The sequence below is a fragment of the Pelophylax lessonae genome, assembly GCF_965119305.1.
Source record: "Pelophylax lessonae genome assembly, chromosome: 3".
Lineage (NCBI taxonomy): Eukaryota > Metazoa > Chordata > Amphibia > Anura > Ranidae > Pelophylax > Pelophylax lessonae.
This window is the reverse complement of record NC_138770.1, coordinates 177898398-177910136: the sequence shown is the minus strand read 5'-3', so window position 1 is coordinate 177910136 and position 11739 is coordinate 177898398. Positions and strand designations below refer to the sequence as shown.

Here is an 11739-nt window from a genome sequence, read left to right as displayed (position 1 = left end):
AATTTTTTTATTCCCCCCAAAAAAAAAGGAAAAATCAAAATTTTTTAACATTTTCGGCCAATTTGTTTTATGCTACATATGTTTGGTAAAAAAAATCGCAAAAAGCGTATTTTGATTGGTTTGCGCAAAAGTTATTGCGTTTACTAACAAAGGGAAAGATTTTTGTCATTTTTTTGTTGTTTTTTTTTTTAACGCGTAATGGCGGCGATCTGCGATTTTTTTGCGGTACTGCGACATTGGGGCGGACAGATCGGACCCTTGACTGACATTTTTGACACTTTTGGGGTTACCAGTGACATTTGTACAGTAATCAGTGCTATATATATGCACTGTTACTGTAAAAATACACTGGCAGTGAAGGGGTTAACTTTATTTGAGAGGGAGGGGCTGTGTGTGTCCCTAGGGGCGTGATTCTAACTGTGATTGGCTGTGGCTTGAGCTGTAGTTACACTGATCAACGGTCCTACATAGTAGAACCGTATGATCAGTGTTTCTACACAGAGGAGAATGACAGGCAGCTTGTTTACACAAGCTGCCTGCCTTTCTCCCTGTCCCCGACGATCGCAGAGTGAGCGGTGGACATCGGGTCCGCCGGTCACACGCGCGGGGGGTCCGTGACCGCGCGGGAGCGGAAGCGCGCCGTCGGTGGCGCGTGCTCGCTCCCCAGAGCCTCACAGGCTAGTGACGTAAATATACGTCACTTTGCCTGTGAGGGGCTGACTGCCGCAGTAAATCTACTGACGGCAGTCGGCAAGTGGTTAAGGTCAGTGTTCTGTCAGAATAGTGAACCCATCACACTGGGTAACGGAAGTGACATCAGCTGCGCATGCTTTCCACCACTACCAGGTTTGCTAATCTGACAGAACACCTTCAGTCAGAAGGTGGCAGCGGACATCTTGCTACACCGAGCTACGTCTTGAATTCATTTTCATGGGTTAATTTTCAGTTAAGATATGGAAGGGGTAGTTCAAGTGTTAAGGTAAAAGGGAGGGGGGGTTGATGGAAACACAAGGGGGTGCAGTATGACATGGTCTTAGCAAGCTCAGCAGTCTATCAAGCACAGACATACCATTTTCCAGTGATGTGTACTGATATTTCTCAGAAAGGAAGTGCGGCACTGTCAGAAGGAATGTCCCCAAGGCTAGCAACAGGCCACCAATACCAATAATACGCGGCCGGTGTATGCGGCTTCCAAAATAGCTGACGAAGATTATAAGCACAGCATTGCTGATCTAAAACATGTAAGAGCAAAAATGTCAGAACAGTAACATAGCTAAGAGATCACAGAATGCTTATTATTATTGGTTACAGATAGAAGTATGTGTTGCTCAGGGTAGAAAAGACTGTCATTTATTATCCCCGTGACTATGCGAATGAACATATGTTAAACATAAAAGGAGAGATAACATTTCCTGGAATATAGAATAAGAGAAACCTTATTTCTAGATTTGACTGTTTTGAAGTGTAATAATAACCGAATATGCATTATGAGTAATTTACGACACATTTTAATGAGACTGATTGCAAAAATTAATCTTACTATAAATACAGCTGTTCTGTGAAGCCCTCAGAGGTTTTGTAGAGAACCTTAGAGAACAAACAGCATCATGAAGGCCAAGGAACACACCAACAGGTCAGGAATAAAATTGTGGAGAAGTTTAAAGCAGGGTTAGGTTATTAAAAAATATTCCAAGCTTTAAACATCTCACGGAGCATTGTTCAATCCATCATCTGTAAATGGAAAGAATATGGCACAACTGCAAACCTACCAAGACATGGCCATCCACCTAAACTGACAGGCTGGGCAAGGAGAGCATTAATCAGAGAAGCAGCCAAGAAGCCCATGGTAACTCTGAAGGAGCTGCAGAGATCCACAGCTCAGGTGGGAGAATCTGTCCACAGGACGACTATTAGTTCTACACTCCACAAATCTGTCCTTTATGGAAGAATGGCAAGAAGAAAGCCATTGTTGAAAGAAATTTATAAGAAGTCCTTTTTGCAGTTTGCGAGAAGACGTGTGGGGGACACAGATAACTAATAAATAACACACCACAAGAATTCCACAAAATTTGGAATGTATCAAATATATTGCGTTGGCTATAAGCTTTTTCATCATTTCCACTTTGTTGACTCAATTATGCAGTTAAAGTGATTGTAAAAGATCGCCTTGTAAAACAACCCATTCCATTTAAAATAGAAATGAAAGGCAAAACATTTTTGTAAAGATATAAAAAAACATTGCAAATATTTTTTTTCCCTTTATTATAAATATTCACATTCCCTCTGTTCTCAGCTGCATAGGAGCTGGGGGCAGGGGGGGGGGACAAGCAGCAGCACAATCAACTTTCCAGTGAATGGCTTTGGAGGAGGGGCGTGTCAGGACAAGTCTGATCATTGGAGGAGAGTCCACTGAGTTCCCAGCATAGCTAGAGGACTGACCACTATGTGTTCTCCTGCTTAGTGTGGTCAGTTTTTAATAGGAAAGAAGAGGGGCTGGCAGAAGCATCAGGGATTTCACATACAGCAGGCAATACAAGGAGAATAGAATACGTTTTCATACAAGTAAATGGTACAGCAGTCACATATCAGGAATATGAAGTGTTGGGGGTAACAGATACATATACATGTTCGCCAGTACACCATGGATCCTCAATTGTAGTCCAAAACTTTTATTGTAGAGCGATCATGTCACAACAGAAAAAATTCAATGTTTTGGAGCCACACAGGACTCCTTCGTCAGGCATGGACTACAATTGACGATCCATGGTTTGCTGGCGAACATGTTTACTTATTTGTGATGTATCCAGTGTCCAGCTGGTAATCGCTAAAGCACCCAATGCAGAGAAGTCTATAATCCAGGAAAGTCTGCAATGGGAATATAGACAAGAGTGTTGGGGTAACAAACATTTTCATTTATAGTTGTGGATTTTGTTTGTGTTTGGAACTTTAATATATTTCTGATATTTATACAGTAGCTGTCTTATCAGTTTATTTTAGTAGGTTGGGTAGTGTGGGCCATTCACATATAAACATTTAAAATCTTAGGTTCATATTAAATATTTCTATGATTTTTTTTCACCTGGTGTGTAATCTTGACGGTATTGCTTGGGAGTGCATGCTGTATGTTTTATAGGGATAGGTACCTCTGGACTGTACAGTCCACGAATAGGCATTCCTAAATTGGCCCTGGCCTAAAATGATTGTGAATTGGACAGTGGCTCTGCCATTTTGTGTCTTAAAGCCAGGGGTGGATCTTGGTACCAGAAAGTGGTGGGCTTAATCTAGTCTTGGGCAGAATCTAAATCTTCCTATAAAGCATTGGTCCAAAGATTGTTAGGTACAGAGAATGACTGGAAGACTAATATTGCTGCTTGGTGCCTGCATGGTAGCACTGTTGTTACCGTAAAAACATTTTGTACTGGGTCACGTTTACCTTTAAAGAGACCCTTTTACTAACTTAAAAATGTAAAATCACAAAAAAGCAAGTATTTAACATTTTTCTTTGGAGTGTTTTTCCTTTGTATAAAGATTTTACCTTGGTTGCAGTGTGCCTTTGATCGTGCTATGCAAATTAATCACTCTAGGATTAGTTGATTTCTTAGCAAAGCAACAGTCCCCCTCCCTCCTGCTATGTCATAACCTTCTCCTCTTCTGAAAGTGTCTAATCATTCTCTGTACTGACCAAGCTACTCCTATCCTTTTTTTCACCTCATTACATAATACTTTATGTGGCTTCTGGGGGAGCAGCAAAGGGGAATATTTTAGAGCACATGTGTCAAACACAAGGCCTGGGGGCCGGATCTGGCCCTCCAGGCCTTTTTATGTGGCCCTTACACTTCTCTTGCAGCTGCAGCAAAACCCTCCTTGTTGCCCCCACCTTGTCTCAGCAGTCAGCAGCAGAGAGGGGGACAGAACTCCTCCACCAGATCCTGGGCTTTTCCATGTAGCCATAGAGGGGGTCATCTCTACTCCCACTCTCCATCTCAGCAGTCAGCAGCTGAGAAGAAGAAAAAACTTCTCCAAATCCCGCGCCTCTCTGTGCAGCTGCAGCACCCCCTCATCTTTGACTTCCCTGATCCCAGCATTCAGAAGACTCCTGCAGCTGACTCCACCCCTCCTCTGGTCCTACTCCAGACCCTGTACTTTCTGCTTGCCAGCTACACCCCCAGTTTCTTCTTGTCAGCAGCACAAGGTAAGGGGGGTGCACTCGAATGTAAGGGATGGTGGGGGACACTTGATATCTGATGGTGGTAGGGGGGCTCTTGACATCTGATATAAGGGGGGGTGGGGTGCTCTGGACCTTTAGCTTTACAGATACAACTGGCCTTTTGAAGGCAACCATAGTGCTGATGCGGCCCACGATGAAATTTAGTTTGATGCCTCTGTTTTAGAGTGTCACTTGAGTGAAAGCTTTGAGTCTGCAAAGGCTGTTGACTTACATCCAAAATGGCGGTGCCCAGCAGCAGTCTCAGACTATTTAGATGTCAACCCAAGGGGGGTGTTTAAAGGTAAATAACAAATATAAAATACAATAAACTTACATACAATTTTATGGGAAGTTGTTTAAACAAATGATCTGGAATCTGGGCCTTTTTACAGGAAAGAAATGGCTACCTATTACGTAAGTTACTAAGTCTTCCACACTTCCACTCTCAACTGGATTTACTCAAGAGAAGGCCATGCAAGGCAAACATTAAAGCAGATATACGCACCAATTATGTTTTGTACTATTCATTCCTGCCTGCATGTCTGATGTACAAACCCACTTGAGCCTTATAGTAAGTACAGTCCCCTCTACAGATGCTGCTTTTTTAACCACTTGCCGACCAGTCACGTTGACTGTACTGCGGCAAAGTGGTTCGTTATCGTCTGGCGACGTAGACCTACGTCACCAGACTTTTGCTCTCTCGGCGGCACGCACGCCGCCGGAGGCTCGCTCCCGCTGTATTCAGTTACAGCGGGAGTCGGGCCAGGGGAGGAGCGGCTGTGATCACCGCTGCTCTTCCCCGATCGTCGGGGAATCGAGTGTGGAGATCCGCCCGCTTGTGTAAACAAAGCGGGCGGATCTCCTAAGTGACAGACAGGGTCAGATTGCAGGGTTCAGCATAACTGAACCTGCGATCTGTCCCTGTGTCACTCAGTCACCTCCCCCCGTTAGTAAGCACCAGGCATACATTAACCCCTTGATCACCAATAAAAATTAACCCCTTCCCTGCCAGTGTCATTTTTACAGTAACAGTGCATATGTATAGCACTGATTACTGTAGTAATGTCACTGGTACCCCCAAAAGTGTCAAAAATGTCAGTCAAGGGTCCGATCTGTCCTCCGCAATGTCGCAGTCACGCAAAAAAAAAATCGCAGATCGCCGCCATTACTCGTTAAAAAAAAAAACACCAAAAATTACAGAAATCTTTCCCTTAGTAAGTAAACGCAATAACTTTTGCGCAAACCAATCAAAATACGCTTATTGCGATTTTTTTTTACCAAAAATATGTAGCAGAAAACAAATTGGCCTAAAATGATAAAAAATTTTTGATTTTTACATTTTTTTGGGGGGTAATTTCATATAAAAAATGTGAAAAATATTGTTATTTTTTTCAAAATTGTCGCTCTTTTTTTGTTTATAACGCAAAAAGTAAAAATCGCACAGGTGATCAAATACTACCAAAAGAAAGCTCTGTTTGTGGGAAAAAAAGGACGTAAATTTCGTTTGGGTATGGCGTTGCATGACCGCGCAATTGTCAGTTGTCGCACAGTGCCGAATCGCAAAAAGTGGCCTGGACGTAAGACAGCAAAATCCTCCAGTGGTAAAGTGGTTAAACAGAGATAAAAGGCAACGGTGTCTAAAAAAGCAAGCTATCATTTTCTTGGTGCACATTAGTTAAAGCAAGCTCATGCCTGACTGGTAACTTTGTGCAGTCCCTTTACTTGTCCTTTCATACAATCTTTTTTTTTTAAAAAAGCCACAGGATCAGAATGTTCTACTTACTTCATGGATGCTGGAGAGGAGACCAGAAGAGGAACTTGAAAGACCAAATCTCTTCTCAATTGTAGTTAGGCTGCTCTTGAAATATGCACTGTACAGGAGCTGAGAGAGCTGGAGGAGCGCATGGCAAAGTACAAAGACCTGAGAGGTAAAAACAGATATTATCAGTTAGCTTTCCACTGTAATATTGTGCTGACTTATAGCGGCATCTGTGTGCTCATAATTGAGACTCATAACTGAATACCAATAAATATATCATTTTGATTTATCTATGTCTCTTCTGGGTTTTTACAAAGTGATTTAAAAGTGGATCCAAACCTAAAAACACAAATTTATATCTGGCAGCTTATGAATTCTTAGATGGGGTTGCTTATTTGTTTTTTTTATTAGCTTTTTTGCTTTATTTTTACCTAGTGATCTTGCCACAAACACAGTCTAGTCCTAGGATGATAACACTCATTTTCGCTTTTGGACCAGGGAAACAGAAAGAAGATAGGACTACAGAACCACGTCTCTCTCCTATCGTCCAAAACGTATGTAGTTGATAACAGCACAGGAAATCAGACAACATTTTCTGCCAAGATCAACAGGCTTTTTTTTTTACTTATCAAACTGAAATAACAAAACACTTTCAATTGTATATTTAACAAATCAAAAAGGACCAAAAAGAAGAAGTTGACTGTATAGTTTGTCTTTTACTTTTTATTTTTGTTTCCTTTGCTCACTTCTATACAAGTCAGTTTAGCAGCAGACCTAAGAGAAGAGGTGATTCTGTGGGGCTATTTGGAATATTCTTAAGGTCACCTGTTATTCACATGTATATTAAAAAAGAATAGCGCGCAAATGCAAAAGAAATAACTACAAAATCTGAAGACAATCCATAAATAAACATGGGGGTTTGGTCCCACCATATGGCCATATCGTGCTCAAGCCCACTACCCGGTCAAAGTACCCCATTATCAGTGGGTCCTACACTATCCATGAAAAAGAGATGAATCCAGCCTAACCCTTGGAGATAACACTCCTTGCTGGGAAGGATGTGCAAATGCACTACAGGGGACTCCTCCTATATCCACTTGATGGTGGACACTGATTGAGTACAGGTGTGTGTGGGGGGGTGGGGAGGGTTGCTCAACCTCGATAGTCTGGTCAGACCGAATACATAATAAACAGGCAAAAAATTTGGGGGAGCATACCCATGTATTTCTAAAGCTGCTGCAGCTATGAACCAAAAGACATGTATATTAAAAAAGAATAGCGCGCAAATGCATGGCTAGTGTAGGACCCACTGATAATGGGGTACTTTGACGCAGTAGTGGGCTTGAGCACGATATGGCCATATGGTGGGACCAAACCCCCATTTTTATTTATGGATTGTCTTCAGATTTGGTAGTTATTTCTTTTGCATTTGTGCGCTATTCTTTTTTAATATACATGTCTTTTGGTTCATAGCTGCAGCAGCTTTAGAAATACATGGGTATGCTCCCCCAAATTTTTTGCCTGTTCACCTGTTATTCACATTGCATAAAATCTCTCTTTTTCCACAGACTCTTGATTAGTGGACTGTATACAACAGTAATAGCTCAGCATATAGAACAGATGCAGTCTTCTATAGTGCAAACTGGTTTATATTTAGCTTTAATATTTGCATAATATTGTGAGTAAAAAGAGGTGGAGGAGAAATGGCGTTATCAGTCATGTGTGCCTAGGGCTGATTGATCTTTAAATATTATCCTGCAGACCTTTAGTAACCATTTGTGACGTATAGTGTGGTATCAAAGTTCCCTGCCTCTACATGACATCCTTGTAGTCTCGGTCTGTAATTGTGGTCTACTTGATTACTCACCAACCACAAAGGCCCACATTAAATAAAGAGTGATAAGGAAGTATGACTATCCTATATAAACTGAGTTGTACAATACATTAAATATTAATATGTGTAAGCTTGTCTCCAGAGAAAAAAAACGTTGCTTAAAGCTATGGATTTACTTCAGTTTATTATTCAGTAATTTATTCCTGTTCCAGTCCTGAGGCTAGATTAATCATTTTCAGGTTAATATCAGAGTGCTGTAAAACTAATTTTGATAAAAGACAACACTGTTATAGATGCCTTGTCACCAACATAACACTGTTATATAGACCCTGCAACCAACTTAAAGCATACCTTAACCTAAAATGACATCTTGTGCTGCCTTGCCTCCTCCCAGTATTCTCTTAACAATGGACATTTTTTTTTACAATATACTTTATTGAAACTGCAATACAGAATACTTTATTAATCCCAAAGGGAATTGGGAAATTGTTGCGACTCAGCCACACTCAAAAAAGACAACACAAGATTACAACGATGAACAAAACAAGATACAAAGACACAACAAAATTCCCAATAACAGCCATTGCCCCTAAATAAAATAAATTAAAACTACACTCTAATAAACCATCCATACAATTAAAATCCGGAATAATTAGAATAGATAACACATAAAGAATAGATTAAAATTACACAAAATCAAACTACTAAATGCAAATAATAGACCCTGTTTTCTAACATAACTCCAAATAAAAGTTTTAACATAATGCCAACATACTATAAAAACAACATAAAATCCTGATCATAAACCAGAATTAATCTTCACCTCCGTCCCTCACAAAGAAGAATTATGTAACTTGATGGCCACAGGCAAAAAATATCTCCTGTGTCGCTCTGTGTAAAACAGCACATTTCTTGCCTAGGCAAGACATTCTATCAGTTCCCTGCTCATGCCCAGATGTGCCACAGGGCTCAGTTCCCAAGAAAAGACTGGTATCAGGGAAGTCTGAAATCTTCCCTGTCTTTGCATGTGCATGGATACCCCCTTGAGTGTGCGAAAACCTGCCAACGGGCTCTGCCAGGACCCAAAGGTCCTGTGCATGGACAATTATGACTTTCTAAGTCACTGTTCTGGAACAATTATGAATATCTGGAAAGGGAAATAAAGGCTAACTCCAAGTTGTAGTGAACTTTAAATAGTTTGTTTGGACTAGCTTGGAGAGACAGGCGGATGATGGCGTACCAAAATGTAAAGAAACCCGTGCCAAGCTTTACCAGCACAGTTATCAGTGCTTACAGAAAGATCCCGATCGCTACTTGCAATTGGGAGGTTCCCGATCATGTGACCACTGTGACAGTCAATCACGGCAGTCACATAATCATAAACCCCGCCCTCCCTGCATCAGAAACCCCATAAAGGGCCGGGAGGTGCCACAGTTAGGAGGTTAAGGTTAAAAGTAAATCTGAATCAGTAGAAATGGTGTTCTAGCTGCATTGTATTTAGATCCAATCCATTTTAAAGCAAGATTAGAAGTTTTTTGATTTCACTTTAAATCTCTAGGCAAAATCTTTTTTTAGTTCTGGGTAGAATGGGAAAGTTCTGGGTAGAATGGGAAAAGGTTAGAACATCTGTTTGTTGCTGTTTTAAGTTTGTCTTCTGGGAAGATTTTCTTTTTAAGTTTGTCTTCTGGGGAGATTTTCTTTCACTTCCTGTGTGGTTACTAGGACAGGACGAGAGCAGAATCTCTCCAAAGGTGTCAGCAGAAGGAGGATGGAGTGGGAAAGAGTTAGAACATCTGCCTGTTTTTTTTATCATTGTATTTATCCCTATTGCAGAAGTTCTAATCACCTATCATGTGGTTTCCAGGACAGATAGTAAGGGGATGCCTCCTCAATATACAGAAATAAAAACACAAATGAGGTCTAACCTTTTCAATTTTAGGCAAAACAAACCCCAAAAAAATAGAGTTTGGCTGTGAAGCCCTATTAAAAATTAAAAACTTTTAATACTGCTACATTATAATATAAATAGAAGAAAAATTTCCGCGCTAGATGTGACAGAAAACCAAATGATTAAGAACAATAGTGAGCAGCTGGCACAAAATCAACTAACAGTGATTCAAAAAATACAATAAAAACCAAAAAGTGCAGCGCTGAAATCAGTATACAATTATATAGCTGAAAAGCTCATATAAAGAAAACAAAAAAGGAGAGGGGATAATGTCCAAATGAATAGTCCCAATATTAAGTGCAGAGATGTGAATCCACGTGCAAAATAACTTTCTTCCAGTGACACCAGGGAAAAGTGTAGGAAGGGGACACCCTTGTGCTCAGGTATAACAAGCAGCTTACCGAAATTCCGTGGCTGCTCAATTTAATGAGACAGCCTCTCCCAGCTAGTAGTAAACCAGTAGGTCAACCGATATCAAGCTCAGGTGCTTCGAAAGACTCCAAAAGCCGAAAGCCGTTTCCGGTGTGTTGTTAAACCGATCACATTAATATGTGGCACACTTGGAACTTCTCATATACTCCATTGAACGTAAAGCCATATGTAGAAAGAAACAGAGGCCCATAGCGTAATCCCGTAAACCAATAGGTAAATTTATTAAAAAAACTACTTACAATTTAAAAGACAAAAACAGGCATGTAGTATGTGCCGGTCATGGATCTAACCGCGGCGTCCCGCAAGTCTCCAGATCAGCATATGGATAAACAGCCGGCTTCGTTGGGGGGCGTGTGGACGTTTATGTCTGGGACTGCTACATTACATTCATGTTACAAAAGCTATTACATTGTTGCCTGTGTATTTATGTCTCTTCAATAATTTCTTGGATAAAGGAAAACTATTAATACCATATTCCATTATGCATGTAAATTTTTTCATATAACAAACAATACAATTTACAGCATATTTGTATTTGGTAGGAAGCTAAATGCAATGTATTGTTCCATGGTATTAGCCATCTTTTGTTCTAATCAGACTTAGTACAAGCAGCCTCTGTTTTACAATGGTTCTTTAAGTGAACAGAGCTGAATATGTAGGAAAAAAGTAGCAATGCTGATCAACAAATTGGCAACCTTTGCAATATGTAGGCAACAAGAAAGCAAATCTTTCAATACTACAGCAATGATGGTCACAGTGACATTACAGGAACCCAGTATGACTATCATACCACCATCAACCTTTCCCTTATTACAGGCTTCCAACAACATACAACATGTATCCTCCATGGCTAAAAGGGAGAGCTGGAGGAGAAAGCAGAGCTCACACTTCCTCCCGGCTCTCTCCTTCTCACTAGTGCAAGTGTGTGGCTCCGGGCCTTTTGATGAAAGGAATTCTGACACACTGATTACTGGATTTCCTGTAAATAAATGAAGCTTGCTTAAAAATACGTAGGCAAAAATAGCAATCCTGACAATATATGAGCATCAAATGGGCAGCCTTAAAAATACGTGGGCAGCAAATAGGCAATTGGGACAATACATAGACTGTGATGATAACAGTGAGACTACAGGAGCCTGGTAGTCTCTCCTTCTCACCAGCACAAGTTTATTGATCCTGCCAATGGCTAACAGAAATAGTGACACTACTGGCAGCTTTGAGAACCAGTAATCAAACCAGTTATTCAGAGTCTCCAGGTGATAGCCGAAGAGGTCCCAGCTATGGTAATCTTTTTAAATCTGGACAAATCAGCAGTACAATATGTAAGAAAAAGTCTCTATCAAGGGTCAGAACTCTCATTTTTTTTTTATATCAAATAACCTCATGGGACTTTTATATATTTACATATCTTCCTTTTAAAAGCGTTGTAAAAGACTGGAGGCTTATTTAAAGACTCGTTACAGCTAGATGTTTTAGTTTGTTTTGCAAAGAGTTGGGAAGGGCTGAGACCTATAATGGGGACACAGACAAAAAGACATTAAATAGAGTGAGGAAGGTTT

General features: G+C 40.5%; 1 protein-coding gene across 1 annotated transcript in view; it reads right to left on the bottom strand.

The window, feature by feature from the left end:
* SLCO2A1 (solute carrier organic anion transporter family member 2A1) overlaps window positions 1–11739 on the bottom strand; it is an 85258-nt gene that overhangs the window by 36389 nt on the left and 37130 nt on the right. The window contains exons 2-3 of the mRNA XM_082249539.1: window positions 5991–6128; window positions 1070–1232 (exon numbers count right to left, since the gene is read on the bottom strand). Of these exons, the coding sequence (XP_082105665.1) occupies window positions 1070–1232; window positions 5991–6128 (301 nt within the window). The remainder of the gene's footprint in view (window positions 1–1069; window positions 1233–5990; window positions 6129–11739) is intronic.